This window comes from Solea senegalensis, linkage group LG3 (genome assembly GCF_019176455.1).
Source record: "Solea senegalensis isolate Sse05_10M linkage group LG3, IFAPA_SoseM_1, whole genome shotgun sequence".
Lineage (NCBI taxonomy): Eukaryota > Metazoa > Chordata > Actinopteri > Pleuronectiformes > Soleidae > Solea > Solea senegalensis.
This window is the reverse complement of record NC_058023.1, coordinates 3,339,785-3,358,247: the sequence shown is the minus strand read 5'-3', so window position 1 is coordinate 3,358,247 and position 18,463 is coordinate 3,339,785. Positions and strand designations below refer to the sequence as shown.

Here is an 18,463-nt window from a genome sequence, read left to right as displayed (position 1 = left end):
TTGCGTTGGATTGCATACACAGACACAGAATTTACACCAATGGAGCGAGACAGTAGATTCAAACATAAATGGGTAAATTCACCTCATGCTGTACAACATCATCGCCTGGACAAATATTGTAAGATTCTTTGTAACACCCAAATCAAAAAAGAGTGCGGAATGACTGAGACAGTAAATAGGTTTTTGTCTGGGTTCCGACACCATTGTTGACTTCAAAGTCAAGGACTTTCCAGTACCAAATGTGCTGACACAGCTTTAGATGGGAGGCCAACTTGTAAGAGCCGCTTCGTTCATGGCGTCCACATTTATTGATTTGCAGCACCTTTTTTGGGATCTTGGTCAAAATCAGCTTTTGTAAACTTTCATTTCCCAGGTGCCATTTCTCTCCTGCTTAACTTTACTCGCTCATTGTGCCGCACGGTATCTCACGCTAACGGTTGGAGAGAGAGACAGAGAGACAGAGACGACGTTTGTCCTGCGTAGGCTTGGTCAACATACATCAAGCGATGCAGGACACATGGAACAGTAGGTGGCGCCGTAACAAACAACCTAAATATCAACTTAACTTCTTTCTTGCACAAAATTCAAGCACTTTCAATGACCTGTGTCTATTCAGGGTGGTTTTCGGAAACTGTCAAGGGCCTTGAGTTATTATTTTTTTAATTTACAAAGGGTTTGGATTTCAAGGTTTTCAAGGCATCCAATGACATACTCCAAAATACTCCAGTTTAGAGTTGATATTCTCCTCCTTTTGTTTGAATAACTTTTAAGGAAAGAATGAAACAACTGTTTTCGCCACAAGGGCGCCAACAAATGTGTCCACGTCTGTAAGAGGGAGGAGAAGAAAAGTTGCATAATCAGAACAAAAGCAGAAATCAAAACGAGCAGAACAGCTGCGGCGCGAAAAAGTAGAAGAGCTCATTCCTTACAGTCTGAGTCGCTCAGACAAGCGAGAGTGTCTCGCATCTGGCCGATCATTAGTGTGAGAATGGCGCTTCAGTGTGTGAATGAAGAGTGAAGTCGTGTGGAGGAAGCCATTGTGGCACCGCACACTGCACCACTTCTTGGTGATAAATGAGCGATTGTCTCATTGTGGCCATTAATGACAGTAAATGACGCGGCGGGAGGGGGGTGGGGGGGTGGGTTTGGGACTCTCCGAGTCACTGTACAATGTGACGATGACACTGAGGTTTGACGAGGCGTCACGTTCCACATGAATTCACTGTCTCTAATGGCACAGATACGCACGTACAGTACCTCCCTGAAACATTCACAGTACATTTTGTAGCACTGAAGGAACAAAAACTACACGATTGCACGAATTTGTGTGAATTTGGTCTCAATTTGAGTTAAATGAACACTTGAAGTGTTTAAGTGACACTGCAAATGTTCAGTAGTATAAACAGGGGTCTCAAACTCAAATGACATGGGGGCCAAGGAGTGTCTTGGCTGGTCAGGAGGGGTCACTCAAGAGGAAAAAAAAAAGTCCCACTATTTAAGACAAAACAACTGTGCAGTGGGGGCAGGCGAATTAAGTCGATTACATCCCGATGTTCCACAAACCTATAAATAACAAAAACTGGATATCATGTGGAGGGCCACACGTTTGAACAAAAATACTGTAAATGTCATTTGATCACATTTCATAAAGTTCTAGCAAGTGGCGGAAACCCAAACAGCAGATGAGATGTTGGGTTTGGTCTCTAAATAAATAGATAAATAAATTTAAAAAAAGGTGAATGTTAGAATCTATGCTCTGGTGGATGAAGGTCAGTGAGTTTACCTGAAAACACAGCTGGGTCAAGTGTTGCTGTGTGTCGCTCGCTCCACATTACCAAACCTGCACTGCCCTCATGTGGTCACCTGTGGATCCGTTCCTCCACCTCCTCACACTTTTTTTTTTTATATCATCCACCCACATGAATCACATCTGAATGACCCTCCACACAACAACTCGCTGTTCATTTCTTTTTATGCGTCACCATGTCATTCCCAGTAAACGTGGATTGACGCGGAGGAAATGCGGCGTAATGTCATGAGGTTAGTTCTTCTTGAAAAAGGGGTCTTCCAGCTGAGTCGAGATTTTGTAACCGCGTTTTCGTCAACCTCGACTTAACTCAACTGTCGAGATGTAAATTGCATCAACGCTGAAACCTTGCTCATTCAAAATATAACAACAATTCATTGTTCCATTCATACCTACTGTCAATTTAAAGTGTCCGATTAACCTAATCGCCAATTTCTGTCATGTTTTTTATGGTTTGGAAAACTCCGCTTTCATGGAAACAAAGGCCCTTCTGAAGCAGTGATTTCTTACTGTGAAATGGTTAATGGTCTGTATTCATATAGCTGCCAGCTCCACATATAGACGAGCGGAGCGGATCGTCCCATAAGTCAGACTTCCTGCTTTCATTCTTTCATCATATGTGAATAAACTTTCCTTTGGAATGTGATGCAAATTTGAAGTGCATCAAAAAAAAAGAAAAAGAAAAAAAGAACCACATTCATGTGATGTTTCCATCCACTGACGACGTACAGAGCGGAATTTGGGCGCTCATTCGCAGAAAAAAGCGGTGTCGGTCTATTATGCTTACACGTATCGCACGTATCTGGTTTTCAGACGTTCTAGAGTGTCGCAAACTCAAACAACGGCAACATCAAGAAGAAGGAACATGAGAAGAGATGTACCAAGATCTCAAAGAGGAGCGGAGAACTGAAGGCCACTTAGGTTCTCCAACACAAGAGGAAAGGAAGGGTGAGGTGAGGTCACCATTGAGTTTTACCTTACAGTCTGTGTTTGGACCGTGTGTCAATTAAACACATGGCATGACACTCATGCCATGTGTTTAATTAAGCACAGTCGTGGGGGAAGAAGACTGTGAAACTAGATGTTGTTCTGCCAGTAGGCAGTTTTTTATTGTTTTTAATTTTTTATTGTCCCATCCGATATCAAGAAATTGAGTATCGACCGATAGTCCAATGTAGTTATTTTAGACCATTAATCAACTGGGGATGGGAATCGGTATCAGTCAGTTTCGGAACTGGTCCATTTATGCACTACGAAGCTGTGAACAACACATTTATGCTGAGCCATTTCAAAGACATAATTCTCCAACTGTGTAACAAATATTGTTCTCCCAAAAAAACAGCTGTAACATGACATAATTTTCGGATTCTACATTTTTATCGGTCCGATATCCGATCCAGTGATTTTGACCGATCTGAGCGATACCATTCCTACTGTAGAAAGGAAGTTGCTGCTAACAGAAAGGACAAACTTATATAATAAATAAAGCCACCCCTGGCTGATTGTACTCAATTCAATTGTAAGTCGCTTTGGATAAAAGCGTCTGCTAAATGACGTGTAATGTAATGTAATGCCACGCCAATCGGTGGAGGTAATTAGGAATTTCCCATCACCCCCCAACAAAAACTTAAGAACATAAGAACCCAGCTGTGGACAATAAAAACCAGATCCGCTTAGAAAACATCCCATGACAGACCCGTGCGGGGGTCACGTGGTCCAGAGTCAACCGGAGAGGATTAAAAACAGAGAGCAGCTGTAACAGCAGCAGCAGTTGGAGGGACGAACGGAGAGAGCATACACACACACACAGAGACAGTGATTCACCTGTGGAGCTTCAGCATGGACGCTATCTACAAGAAAGTCAACGGGGACTGTGGTCCTCAGCCGGAGGAGGGCAAAGAGGAGCAGGGCACCAGGGTAAAAAAAATCTATCCAAGTCTATAATCATTTTTGACATTTCAGGAACTGTTTCATTACTGCTGGTGTGTTCATTTGTCCTCATGTTGTCATTGTGTCATTGTGTGTGTGAACTGCAGCACCGGTGACATAAAACTGGAAGATTCCACACACACACACACACACACACACAGACAGGAGCAACAGAAAGGTGTTTCAGGTGTTTGGATTTAAAAGCTGTCCTTTTTCCTCGTGGAATTTAAAAAAAAAGTTGATTAATAGGAAAAATACTTAAATCTTAACTTAAACTTAAAATATCTTACCTTTGCTTTTCTGTTTTGGACGCTTTTATTCATAAACACTTCACAAGTAGATATTTAATGAACAAAGTTAGTTAATTATTGCCCAGTGTGCTAACTTATCATTATGTTTTAACTAAATTAACTCATTTCAAATAAAGTTTTAACTTGTTCAGTTGTGATATTAAGCCCCAAGAACATCACGTATGTGCTTAAGTTTCTTGAAGTTACAACATTTAAAGCATTTTAAGAGGTCCAGGTTATTTTAAATATCTGCTTCTCATCAGGACCAGTAGTCCTCATGGAGATCAAAACCTGGTCCTCATGAGGCAGAACCTCATTTGTGAGGAGGTGTTTAAGTTTAGAAGAAAACCCTCCCGGCAGAAGACTAGATTTCACGGTTGTCGTCTTCTCGCAGCTGTGATTTATACACATGAACTGACCTGGCGTGACAGCGTGATCCACAAACACAAACGTGAACATACCTCGCCACTGACATTGTTTGGTCTCCTTAAGTATTTGTACCAGCATTTGTGCAGTATCTGATCTCTTCTTCCAGGACTACCTGGAAGAAGAGATCTTGTATCTCAATGGGATCTTCCTGGCTAAATAACTAGCATAAATAAATACAATAAAATCATGATACATCATGGAATAGAGCAGAATCATTGACGTAGTAATCCAAAATGGAAGCCAATTGTGGGATCGGTGAAGATTAGGGTTGTCAACAACAACCAGTGCCACTGTCTTCTGTCAAGTTAACACAATCAAGTGATATTTCTCTTAAAAATCCCATAATGACGCTGAGGAAAGTCAACCAGCAACAAGACAAACAGCTTAGGAACTCCACTCGATGGAGTATCGTGTATTTTGCTGGTATCCACATCAACGTTCTAGTATCGTGAAGACGTTGGTGAAGCACAAACGGACAAACTAGCCAGACTTCACAAATAAAGAACTTCTGGTACTGGTGAAGGCCCCCGAAGTTCTTGGATGTCACTAATTCCTCAATCTCCCAAAGGCTGCTTAAACTAACTTACTTAAAAGTTCTTCACATGTAAAGAAAATGATGATTTTTTTTTTTTTTACCTTGAACTTGTCTTTGTCCACAGAGGAGACGAGGCTCCATGTACCTGGAGGAGGAGACCAACAAGTCGGAGGTGATCTCCTGTATCTTCTCCCTGAAAGAGGAGATTGGAGCTTTAGCCAGAGCACTAAGGCTATTTGAGGTAAAAAAACAAACACTTTTGCGTCAAACTTCTCTTCCTGGACTTTGAAAAGCAAAACATTCCGAGTGGTTCCTCTCAAAGTTTACAATCAACGGGAGGTACACAGGAATGTTAATGAAGTTGAGTCGACATGGGGTAAATTTAACGACTTAAGGGAGGTTTAAGAAGAAAAAAAATGTCATTTTAACTGCATGTTGAGAGCTCAAAGGACCATTATGAAAAAAACGTTGGTGGTGGAATTTTTTGAAAACTAGTAAAATAAAAAATAATCCAACAAGAAAAACCATAAATAATGAATAAAATTAAGAAGCCATGGTGAGGAGATGACCACATACCCAAGTTATTTCTGTTTATTAGTTTATTTGAGCAGGCTTTTAACTTAATCGTACATAAACACTGGACCAGTCCAATTCGAGGACCGAATGTGCCGACACAGTTTTTTTTTTTTGGGAATGATGGTAATGGATTTACTGCCCGTCTGGGTTAATGACACTTGTGATTTAAGTGGAAACTTAAGAAGTTTCCCCACACGTCTTCCTTTTCTTATGAAACAAATGTAATAATAATTCGCTGAACGTCAAGCACCAGTGTTCCAGTGTGTGACACAACCGAGCGAATCGACTTTTCTCGGTGGGCGCTAACTTCGGTCAAGCTACTGATTATCGTCAAACAAAATAAGCTGTGTGACCACGAGATTCTATTTTAGATTGTTTTCCCGACTCACATTATTGTGTTACGACATCAGGCTTCACTAACGTCACGGTCACGCCTCCTGTTCGGGATTATATATCTGCTGGTGTTGTTTTCATGCTGATTGTTGGTCACCAAAAAAAAGAAGAAAACTAAACAAACAGGAGCTTATCTGCGATGTTTGAGGATCAATGCACCGCCTTCAGTCAATGTGGTCATCACTCGCTGGGGAAGGACAGAAAGAAAAAAAGGTTAAATGCAAATATTTTCTTTGCCCACGATGAATATTTTTTGTTGTAGCTCAAACGAGACATTTTAGCAAACGAGGCAACATGTAAAAAAAGTAACTTTTTCCTGACCAAAAAGCACCAGATTAATCAAGAAAATAACCAAGAGTGACATGGGAGTTTGGGATCTGAGTGTTTTTAAACCCAGTTGGAGGAAATTGGGCTAGTTTTAGTTTGTGTCAACTGTTTAACAAACGTACAGAGATTCCATTTCTGTAATTGATTAAAAACACTAATAATCAATCAAAGTTCTTACAGTTGAAGGGAGGCAAGAGCTCAATGCACATTCTCTTTGACAGTAATTGCAGATTTGTGGGGGGGTATCAGTTCAGTATTGAGCATATAATGACTTTAAGCGCGATGTTTCCTTTTCATTTAAACGGTAGTTAACCCAAGCACATATTATATATTTATGATGTTGAAGAACACCAAACAACATAAACAATTCTTGAATCTATGCAGCGTTAAAGTGCCTTACGTCTTATGAAGTTAAACTACTGCAATTTAAAGATATTAATTGGTAGACAACCAGCGATCAAAAAGCAGATCAATCAAACTGCCAATGCTGTCGTTTTTGAATGTCTACGTTTCCCACCTTTCAAACCTCATGCCATCACATTGCAATGCTTTTTCAATTTGGACTTTTAAAAAAATGTTTCTGACATTGTGTGACTGACAGTTGCACAGACTGCCCCTTTAAAATGCTACGCTAACCCAATTTGATCACAAAAATGAGGCTGCAGAAATGAATTTCCTCTGCGAAGTCGCAGGGGTGGAAGCGTTGGCAGGCGGAGCGCGATCGATAAAACAGAACAGGCCAGAAGAACATCAGCAAACATGCAAGTCTTTCCTGAACCTATGAGCTCCCACTTTAGCAATCCTCCCCCTGCACCTCCCCCTCTCTCTTCATCCTCCCCCCCACTCCTCCTCCTCCAACACACACACACACACATTTCCAGATTTTCAAACATCAACCCATCGAAACACGCCTGTCAAAACTCCTCTGTCACATGTTCATCACTCTATTTATATACTTATTTATATAAGTAGCAAATACATTTGTGAAATACCTCATGATACACCTAATTAACCCACTAAATTAATAATATATATAAAATAGATTTAAACCTTTTAATTCAAGCTTCTTTATTGTTATTATGCAAGCATAACAACATTTCCTCCCAAGACTCTCAGCACACATTGAAATGTCATAAATAAAACAAGTCTTTCAATGACAGGAGTTTAATTTTTAATTCCACATATTAAATGACACTTTTTTTAAATCCCAGCCCTCTTTTTTGGTTGTTTTTATTATTTTTTTCCCCCCCATTTGTGTTTATTTCCACTTTCCTGAGATGATCTCTTTAATAATTTCCGTTAACTAAAATAAAAGTAAATATATATAAATATTTAACTCTAATATAAATACAAGTTAAAAAATACCCAGATAACTGAAACTGGCTTAGGGTTAAATACGTAATGAAAATGTGCTTTATTGAATTGAATTGAATTGAATTGAATTGCTTTCCTACATAAGGCTTTTGGGTTCATATGAAATGTGGGTTTTCTTTCTTGGCAGGCAACTTTGGAAGGTTTTGAGACACAATACTTTTATGATTACCTTGCACCTGGAAAACACTTATACTAAAAACTAAACTAAAACTAAGCATTTAATAAAAAACAAAACTATTATAACACACGCGTACACACACGCACACTCAGGACACTGCATCGACTTCGACTTCATTCATTTGCCTCTTAACAAACTTAACCAGTTCCTCCAGAAATGCAGAAATGAGCGTGTGCCTCTTTAAGACCAGGTCTTTGGTCTCCATGAGGACTATGAGGACACAAAAACACACGGCTCAGGCAGAATGACCTGTACATGCTGCTGGGGTCGAGGTTTAAGGTCGAAATATGTTAAGCTGAACCAGGCCGTGAGCATGTGTGTGGTGGAACGACACTCGCTCCTCACCGAGTCATTCAGGGGAAAAATAAAGGATTATTGTGAATAAACACTGAGTGCCAGATCACAGGCTTGTTCCCTGACAGAAAGAACAATAAACTTTCCTTTTTCTTCCCCAATTAATTGCGAGGAAAATGGTTATCACCATATTTCTTCACACAGCTCAGAATGCTAACATGACATGACAAAAAAAAACCAAAAAACACGGACTTAAAAACACGATAACGTGTCGGGCTAGCTCACCCGGTCTGAGCTACGACTGCATGTACCAGACTTCACAGATCGCACCCCCAGGCTAATGGTGCATTCCAGTTTCAGAAGTCAGAATTCTCCGACTTCCTGTCACAGGAACCCCCCCCCCCACCCCCCTCGGGTTTCCAAGATGGCTGCCACTCGTACAAATGCTGTTACTTTTACCGTTAATATTAGTTTAACAACACACAGTACAAAATACTGCGCAGAGTGTTGTTATTGTCAGCGCTAACAATGGCTAACAGTAGCGAGCCCGAGATATGTTTGCATCCACGCTTCGTGGAAAGTCTTGTTTGAAAATACTGACACAAATTTAATTCCATAAACTTCCAGTTACGCCTTTGACTTCTGATGTAAATGGAACACATGATCATATACGAAGACAACAGTGACAAAAACATGGAGAAATTTGCTGTTCACACTCATTTTAAAAATGTTTAAATTTAATTAGAAAGTCATTTATAAGAAGGATATCCCCAAAATATTCACTTTAGTGTTATACATGAGCAAATAAATGAGAAATTACACATTTAAGAGGCTATAAATTGGATAAATTGTTTTAATGAAAAAGAGCAGAAAAGACAAATTAATCATCAACATATTCATAAAATGATTTAAAGTCGAAAACTGGCATGAATTTAAAAAGGGAAATCATGGATTAATTGGTTAATGATTAATGGTTAATAATTTGTGTAGAGTAACTGCAAGAACACAGGGGGTTAATCTGCCAAAAGTGGATAAAAAGAGGTTGCATCATGAATAGTGAGTCGTGTTTACCTTCAAATTCAAACCTGGACTTTGGGTCAGTGTCAGTCCTGAGAATTGGCGACCATATGGTTTTGTTGTTTTTTTTAAAAACCTGTTATAAGTTGAATGGGATCCAGATGCTGGTGAAGCGTAGAGAGGCAACTCCTCTTTACTGAGCCTATGGGTGACAAGAGAACAATATCCTCCCTCTCCCGCCCCCCAAACACCATGTAAATAAAAACACATTTTGGCAATAATTACCATTTGACGATCACGTTCCGCTGAAAAAAAAAAAGGAATGTCCAAGAGAGCGAGAGAGTGGAAACTTTCCAGCCTGAGGGTCTTTTTTTTCAGGCTGCAAGAACAAGAACAAGATTAATGAACGTGTTATTTATTCCCCAGTTTCTTTCTTTCTTTCTTTACGCTAAAGCGTTGCGATTTGTGGTGAATGATTTTACTGTGCATGTCCTGAGTTTTGCCTGCAGTGTGAGTGAACACAAGGACAGAGGTCAAGGCAGCTCTGACCTGAAGGCCTCTGTCGACTCCGCTCATACATGGAAGCCCTTCGTTTAGTGGCCGCACACTACCCTCTAGTGGTGAAACAGGGGCAGTGCAGAAGTCCTGTTAGTTTATCATTAATTCACACTGAAAATGTTACCTTCCTACCTGTAAAATCTGAAAAGCTGAATTTTTTTTCATAAATAAACAAAACAAAAACAGTGCTGGTTACAAAATTGTGACATTATGGTAATAATTTAATAATAGGTAGGTAATAATGTGCCAATATTAATAGACGTTGACTCAAATTGGTTCTTCTATGGCAAATTTTTAGAAATCAGATCAGCCAACAACCGATATGTGTTCCCAATTTTCTTCTGATGAAATATAACTTTTTAATGATAACAAATAACTTCAATAACCAGCTATTGAAAAACACTAGTATCCTGTCTCTCCAAACTACATTTTATGTCTGCATTGCTGTGCAACTATATATACATAGTATTTTCAATTAAATATAATGGATTCATTAATATTTAATACGTGAAACAAGTCATCAAAAACCAAAACAACAACAACATACTTTTAAATTATATAAATTATAATTATTTAAATGAGATAATCATTATATATAGTTGGCTAAAACAATTGCTATCTATCTATCAGCTAAAAGCTAGCTTGCTTGGCTAAAACAGTTCTACCAACAAACTGACAAAACTGAAGCAAAGTGACTCAGGTCTCACCAAAGTTTTCCCTCTTGTTTTTGCAGGACAAAGGCATCAACCTGATCCACATCGAGTCTCGTCCATCCCGGATGAACACGAACGAGTACGAGTTCTTCATCAACGTGGACGCAAACTGCTCGCAGGCGCTGGACGAGGTCATCAACAGCCTGGGGACGCAAATCAGTGGCACCGTGCACGAGCTAACGCGCAACAAAGAGAAGGACACAGGTCAGTGTCCTCGTCAGGAGTCCTCATGGAGACCAAACACCTGGTCCTAATGAGGCAGAACCTCATTTGAATTTTGGCTAGGTTTAAAGTTGTTTTTTTTGCCCCTGCTGGCAATTCAATATGTTGCTATGTTTTATCAAATTAGCTAGATTAGCTTGCTGGTTAGCTAACCTAGTTGTAACGCTAACACTAACCAGTGGATAAAATGAGTTGTTACGTTGCGTAAAAAAAGCTCGAACATACTGTAAATGTAAATCTGTTGGGTATAACGTTGTTCCCATTCCTGACTTAAGAATTTTCTGTCTAATTTTATCTTAAACTTTTACGAAAACGGTTACCAAAAGAGTTCTTTTTGGTGCCATTCAGTAAATTTTTACTTTCAAATTGGTGTAGCACTAAAAGGTAACATTCCCCTTTTTATCTTTAATCTTTGACATGGTTTATTAGCATATAATTTCATATACGACACACAAGAATGTTTGTCTTGATGGCTTTAAATAAGACAAATGTACTTTACATGGCAAAGGCCGCCATTTTGTGCTATCATATCGCTACAAACCGGACCTTCAGTATATTTACGGGACAAAAGAGTTAAAAACATAATTAAAATCACAATTGTTTTTTGATTTTACAATAAATAAATGTATCAAAAAATAATATAATAATGAAAATTATCAGTAAAGTAAGATATTTGCCTTGTTTTAGCCACTAATTATTACATAATAAAATTATTGGTATTTTAAGTAATAATTTGCATTTTTACTGGGAAAAAAAAAAAGGTTTTGATTAAACTTAATTTCCGTTTCAGACAGTATGACATAAAAGGGTCCAAATTTCATGCCTTTGGGGCAGCGTTTGTGAAATTGAAACGGAATTAATTTGACGAGTTGAAGCAAAAAGAGTGACAGTCTTTCGTCCTCTGAGCCACACGCAGCTGAAATCATCATCCATTCATCAACAGTAGCCACACACACACTCCCAGTGTCGCCAATGAGACTGTGATGAGCCGTCGTGCTCGTCCATATCCTTTCATGAGTCTTTTTCCAGAATGACATTAGTTTAGCTGCTGAGGAGCAACAGGCGCGACAGGAAACAGAGGAGCTCTGTGTCTGCACGCTAGGACAGAGGAGGATGCCAAGGTCACGGGACACAGAGACAGACAGGCCCACCATGATCTTCTCCTGACACCGAGGTCTTCTGGTCAGGGTCAAGTGGACCATGGTGGATTTTTTTTATTTATGGCCTGTTGTGGAGACGGCCTGTTTATGGAGGAGCCTGGCAGGGGCCCGTTGTCTTGTAGTGGGGCCCTCGAGGCTGGACCACACTGCATAAATGTAGATTAATGACTGGGCCCCAGTGTTTTCCTTCAGGGTCATAAATCCATATAAACTCGCAGATGCCAACCCATGTCGTCTTCTGTGCAGCGTCAAAATGCCACAGCACAGAAGGAAACGCGATAATCAACCTCAGATTCAGGCGCTGAATTATTTTGTTATTTTAATCACCACTTCATCATCAGTGTGGAGACAATGCATCTTTTGTGGCTTTAACTTCAGGAACAAACAAAAAAATACTACCCAACGATTACTTGGTTAGGAAGTGAAATTCAGCGAGTAGATTTAAAATGAACCAATATTAAGACAATCCATCCTACGATTTTCCCTTTTCTTTCAGTAAAATGTACTTTTTTAATGTTATTTTTGGCTTTTTTTATGAAAAAAAATAATAACAATAACATTTCAGTTTTTTGGTTTTGCAATTTACAATTTACGTATTTGTATTGACATTATTCTGCACAGCACGCTGGTCAAACCTCTGTTTTTAATTGTGCTAGTAATTCAGTAATTAAATTAAACCTTTATTTACCTGTGAACAGTGATGATTGACATGAATGATTCATTGATTTTAACCTGAATAATCACACGAGGAGTAAAAACACTGATTCTTGATGATTACTGATGATTACTGATAACTATTTCTGATCCTCCAGTGCCGTGGTTCCCTAATGACATCCAGGACTTGGACCGCTTTGCAAACCAGATCCTCAGTTATGGTTCTGAACTGGAGGCTGATCATCCGGTGAGGACTGACTCACCCTGTCTGTGTGTGTGTGTGTGTGTGTGTGTCTCACATCCTGCCTCTTTGTGTGTGTGTGTGTGTGTGTATGTGTCTGTGAGTGTGTGTGTGTGTCTCTGTGAGTGTGTGTGTCTGTCTGTGTGTACATGTGTGTCTGTCTGTCTGTCTGTGTGTGCGCACACTTGTATTTAGGACACTTCCCCGGCATAAACACTGACCTTGTCAGGACCAGTCGTCCTCATGGAGACCAAAACCTGGTCCTAGTGAGGCAGAACCTCATTTTTGAGGCGCTGGTTAAGTTTAGGAAGAAAAATATGAATTGTCCATGAAATGTCCATAAAAGGATAGCAGTGTGAAACTGTGTGTGTGTGTGTGTGAATGAATGAATGAATGAATACTCATGCCCACATGTTTTATGAAAGACAAGGCCGTGGCGGAGATGACAGGCCGCTCATGCTGCTGCTGCTGCTGTCTTTTCTAATGGAAACTACCTGGACACACAAATGGATGTCATTGCTTTAATGGAGGCCCCTATAATTATAGATAATTGCCGTCTCTCGTCAGCGAGGCGTACTCGTCTGTCGGCTGAAGAACTCGCTACAAAGAGAGTTTCGATCATCTCAATATTCATCTGCGCGCTCTTTTTATCCGAGGACACAAGAGTGAGTGCATAATGCTGCCAAAGGCCACGCAGGGCTGTTGTGCCTCAGCAGAGGATTTCCACTCTTTGATTCAGCTCAGAGCTCAGAGTGGGCGGGGGACGGGGACGGGGGGTGGAATCATGAGATCTAACGTGTAACGTGTGTGTGTGTGTGTGTGTCTAGGGCTTCACAGACCCAGTGTACAGAGCCCGCAGGAAGGAGTTCGCCGACATCGCCTACAACTACAGACAGTAACTATCCTGAAGCTTTATATCCTACTTAAATCCATAATAATAATAAATAAAATCCATAATAATCCCTTTCTATGTTTGTTTACCACGACTGGAGAATCATAAGGGAACATATATATATATATGTGTACATATATATACAAATACAAATAAATAAAATACAATATTTTTGAAGGATTAAATCGATATTTTGTTTGCTTCGTGAAAAGTGTTGTTTGAAAATACTGACACAGATCTAATTCCATAAAATTGCAGCTTCATACTGATGAGTCTTGGCATTTAGCTGCAGACAGACAAGAGTATTTATAAGTATATATTTTTTTAGGATTTTGAAAAGTCAAACCCATTTGCAAAACATAAGCGGAAGCTAAAAAGTGCTCAAGACGCAGTAGATAAGTCGCCCCCTCATTGCCACCAAAGAGAGCACAGGATTCTGCCAAGTTGGCTTTACTTTTCCACAATAAACCACTTATTTTAAATGTATGAAACTGCACACAGAGCCTGTGCTTTTGAAAAAATAAAAGGAAATTAAACAATGTTTTTTTCCCGTGTCAGTGGTCAACCCATCCCCAAAGTGGAGTACACAGAGGAGGAGAAAGCCACGTGGGGGAAGGTGTTCAGGGAGCTGAAGACTCTGTACCCGACTTACGCCTGCCGCGAGCACAACCGGGTCTTCCCCCTGCTGGAGAAATACTGTGGCTACAAGCAGGACAACATCCCGCAGCTGGAGGACGTCTCCCGCTTCCTGCAGTGTGAGTTCCCCGCGTCTTATGAAGTTACTAAACAAATCTGACTCGCTCATTCACTCACCCATGTCCTCGCAGCGTGCACAGGTTTCCGTCTCCGCCCGGTCGCCGGCCTGCTCTCATCCCGCGACTTCCTGGCCGGACTGGCCTTCCGCGTCTTCCATTCCACGCAGTACATCCGCCACAGCTCCAAGCCCAGATACACACCTGAGCCGTGAGTGTGAACCTATAATAGAAAAAATAAATAAAATAATACGCTTAAAAAGTCGTACATTTGTGAAAGAGTCATCTGTGTCCGCGTCGCAGGGACATCTGCCACGAGCTCCTGGGACACGTTCCGCTGTTTGCCGACCCGGGTTTTGCCCAGTTCTCACAGGTAACACACAACTTTTTTTAACTTATTTACTTATCCCGTTCTGGTGTTTTTATTGTACTTGACCCCAAATGTCGTCCTTCTGGTCAGGAAATCGGACTGGCCTCCCTCGGCGCCCCTGATGAGTACATTGAGAAGTTGGCTACAGTAAGCGCTGCACAAGAGACAGAGATTTTATTTGGTTTCTCAGTTATGATCATCTATTTCTGTGTATGTTACGCTAAATTTTTTGACGTTAAGGTCATATTTTTTTAGGGCCCTAAAATGTTCTGATGCTTGAAAAGCTCTAAACTTTGAGTCCCTAACGTTAAAGACCAGGTCACCAAAGAAATCCCATTCCTTACTGCGCAAAAAACAGTTTTAATCCCAGGTTTACATGGGATTACACTTCCAAGCCAAATGACACTGTGACACTGTGAATGAAAAAAATGAAAGGTTTTTAATAAACCATACATTTCACAGTCTCTGTTTTCTTGGGGGCATTTTCCACACGGAAACACAACTTGCCCCCACCCCCACCCAAAATGACTATAAATGCTGTAATATATATAAACCAGGCCTGTAACAACACCAGGGGCTATGACATCATATATTGGTGGTGCTTGCCTCCAAAACCCCAGTTATGTGCGGATAAAAAGCTGATATGATACAAAACATGAACATGTTACCCTTAACACCTAAGCCTCTAAATGTCCGTTGTTGGTTTTTTATGCTTACTTTAACCATGATAAGTGATTTTGCCCGTTTTGCTATAATAACTGTTGCATTAACAATTTAAAATGAAAAAAAACTAAAAGTTTTATTTAGAAAAAACACAAAAAAATGTAAACTATGTACAGCACAAACTGTTGTGTTATTACGGTAATGCAAAGTGTGTCGTCTGGGATTACTAGTATTAAACACCAAAGCTGCAATCGTCACAAAATCAAGTGAACTTAGTGAATTTCTTTGGGCATTGTCTTCTTTGCTTTTGAATCCAATTCCAAAATGACAATTGTCCAATAGTCCTGGACTTGTGTGCTGAAACCCTAGCTTTTCTGATTCATACTCTGAGTGTTCTTCCTCAGGTTTACTGGTTCACTGTGGAGTTCGGTCTGTGTAAGCAGGGATCTGAGATCAAAGCTTACGGCGCTGGACTGCTGTCATCGTTCGGAGAGCTGCAGGTAAAGAGCCAGACGAATATTTCAGTGCTGGCCCTCCCGCCCGTCTCTTCTCACAGCCACGTCCGCCTCTGTAGCACAACTGCAGCGGGTGCAGGCACTGGGTTAGTGGTCCACTCGCTTTCCAGGTTCATTATGTCAGTGGGTGAGAAGCCGCAGAGTGTGAGCAAAGAGCAAAGTGGTTCACTGGGGTAAGAGGAGGAGGATGAGCAGGTCACAAGTTACATCAGGAGAGGATGTGCACTCTGTCACGTCGCAGGGACACAAAAGTCCAGAGTCATGCCGCACTTCCTGTAGGTACACTGATGGGAACGGCCATTGAGAAATAATAAACAGTAGAAAAAAGGTAGCATTAAATTTATGGCATCTTAAGTATATGTTTGGCACGTTATCTCGCTCTCCTGCACCAAATTCCATTGAGAAAACCAGTAATTTTAGCTCACGGGAACACAGTAGCTTCTGGTCCACTGCTGCCTCTTGTGGTCAGTTTGTGTTCCTAAGGTTGACCCAAACAAAGGATTTCAAATACTGAAGTCACAAAATAAGACATTTGAACTGAGCGACTGAGGCGGCAGTGGATCGGCGACTCCTGCGTGCTGTGATGTTAAATTGTTGATTTTTCTCAATGGGCTTTGGTGCAGAGGAGAGATGACGTTTTCAAGCATGAAAAGGTCGACTAGCCGCGTGAAGGTGAGGAGCGAGAGATCCACAAAGAGGCGGAGCTAGAGATCCAAAAAGAGGCGGGGCTAGAGATCCAAAAAAAAGAGGCGGGGCTAGAGACTGTCACTAGGCGGTCACTCTCTGTTCCTGACAATAATAATGCCCCGCCCCCAAAGGACGGGAACACTAACGGCAGCAGAGAACACAACTAAATCACAGCAGTAAAAAAAATATTTCCCCTTTTCTTTACCGTTTCTTTTTTCAGTACTCCTTGACAGACAAGCCCCAGGTCTTGCCCTTTGACCCCGAGAAGACCAGCATCCAGAAATACCCAATCACAGAGTATCAGCCAATTTACTTTGTGGCAGAGAGCTTTGAGGACGCCAAAGAGAAAGTTAGGTGAGTATTTACCATAACTCCATCATCATCATCATCATCATCGCCGTCACCCTGCTAAACAATGGACGTCTTTTGTGTGTCTGCAGAAAATTCGCAGGGACTATTCCCCGACCTTTCACGGTGCGATACAACCCTTACACCCAGAGCGTGGAAGTGCTGGACAACACCCAGCGGCTCAGGAACTTAGCCGACAGCATCGGCAGTGAGTATCGCGCCACGCTTTCCCGCAACTCTACGCGGGTTGGGTCATTACTCTAGCTCCTCCTCAACGTGGGCGGAGACGCCATAGCATGGTTGTGTGAAACTGTTGTCAGCATTCTAGCTAGCGCATGGAAGCGTATCGGACAGTTGTGCTAAGATTTGCGGCCGATGCGCAAAATTGGAGGACCGTTGCGCTAATTTCGCTAATCAGCTAGTCAGGTATTTTGACTGGAATACTTCCTCACATTTTTTCTAGTATCGATATTTGAAATTTTTGCTATAGATTGCACACATATCGGCAAGAATACCGTTCAGCCACACAACTCACGATATTAGCAGCATGTCCCACCGTAAGGGGTTACGAGCGAACAGAACAATTACAAAAATGTGTCAATCGCTCAGCTGATGGTTTATTTCTAATTCAAATTTCAGTTAACGAAAGTTTTTTCAATTTTAGTTTTCTTTATATTTTTTTAACTTGAATAACCTCGGTACCAGGTTCTATCACTAATGGAAAAGAGAAAAGAAAAAGCGCTAGTAGAGCCGCACTGCGCTGGGTCGCAATACAACTGAAAAGTGGAAGCTGAAGTCGTGATATTGCGATAAAAGGTATCTGTGACGACTTTTTCCTGGTTGTGAAAGGCAGTTGCATTGATAATATTATTTTAAAATATGTAAACTGATTAAAAATAAATAGCCCAGGGAAACAAACTGTCTGCAAAAACGTCCAGCGATGAATTATTTAAAGCCATAAACTGTAAAGTAGATTATTTGTATTCTTTTTGTTTATTTCAGGTGAAATGGGGAAACTGTGTGAAGCTCTGAGGAAACTGGCGTAAAAAAAAAACGTGTGAAGAGAGAACCGAGGACTCGCCCGACCATCATCACCACTTTCTTTTTTTCTATAATCAAGTATTATTATTAGTCATAACTAATGACCTTGTATGATTATGCAAAATTAGTTATTTGTATCAAAACCAATACAGCATTTACTGTGTAATTCATAAAGTGGTTAAAAACGTCGAGGACGGGCGTGGACGTGACATTTGACCGCTCAAATGTTGTATAACCATTATTGAAATATAAATGTATACGCTTCTCTTCCTTTCTTTTTTTTCAAAATAAGAGTGTCCTCTACGACGGCATCTTCTTCGTGACTTGATTTTTTAAAAATTTTAAAGCATTTTGAGGGATTTTCTGTCTTTTTTTGGGTGAGATTTCACTTTGGATTGTTTCAATATTTGTAATATGCATGAAATTCATTCAGTGAAATAAATAAATATTGTTTTCTTTGGACGTCTTGGTTTTGTCTTCATTGTTTTCAAGTTTACT

The 18,463-nt window shown here is 40.5% G+C and overlaps 2 protein-coding genes across 3 annotated transcripts in view; one reads left to right on the top strand and one right to left on the bottom strand.

The window, feature by feature from the left end:
- Positions 1 to 5,156, bottom strand: part of LOC122766049 (mucin-5AC) — a 69,686-nt gene extending 64,530 nt beyond the window's left edge. Inside the window, exon 1 of one of the 2 annotated variants that reach the window (XM_044020647.1) lies at positions 5,092 to 5,156. The gene's annotated coding sequence lies outside the window, so the exon portion shown is untranslated. The remainder of the gene's footprint in view (positions 1 to 5,091) is intronic. The other variant, XM_044020643.1, reaches the window with a different exon arrangement.
- Positions 3,559 to 18,427, top strand: pah (phenylalanine hydroxylase). Its single transcript, XM_044020658.1, has 13 exons — positions 3,559 to 3,724; positions 5,115 to 5,231; positions 10,441 to 10,624; positions 12,615 to 12,703; positions 13,525 to 13,592; positions 14,148 to 14,344; positions 14,417 to 14,552; positions 14,645 to 14,714; positions 14,802 to 14,858; positions 15,779 to 15,874; positions 16,797 to 16,930; positions 17,017 to 17,132; positions 17,927 to 18,427. The coding sequence occupies exons 1-13, from the start codon at positions 3,647 to 3,649 to the stop codon at positions 17,968 to 17,970; spliced, it is 1,386 nt and encodes a 461-aa protein (XP_043876593.1). The 5' UTR covers positions 3,559 to 3,646; the 3' UTR covers positions 17,971 to 18,427.
- Positions 18,428 to 18,463: the final 36 nt, after the last annotated feature.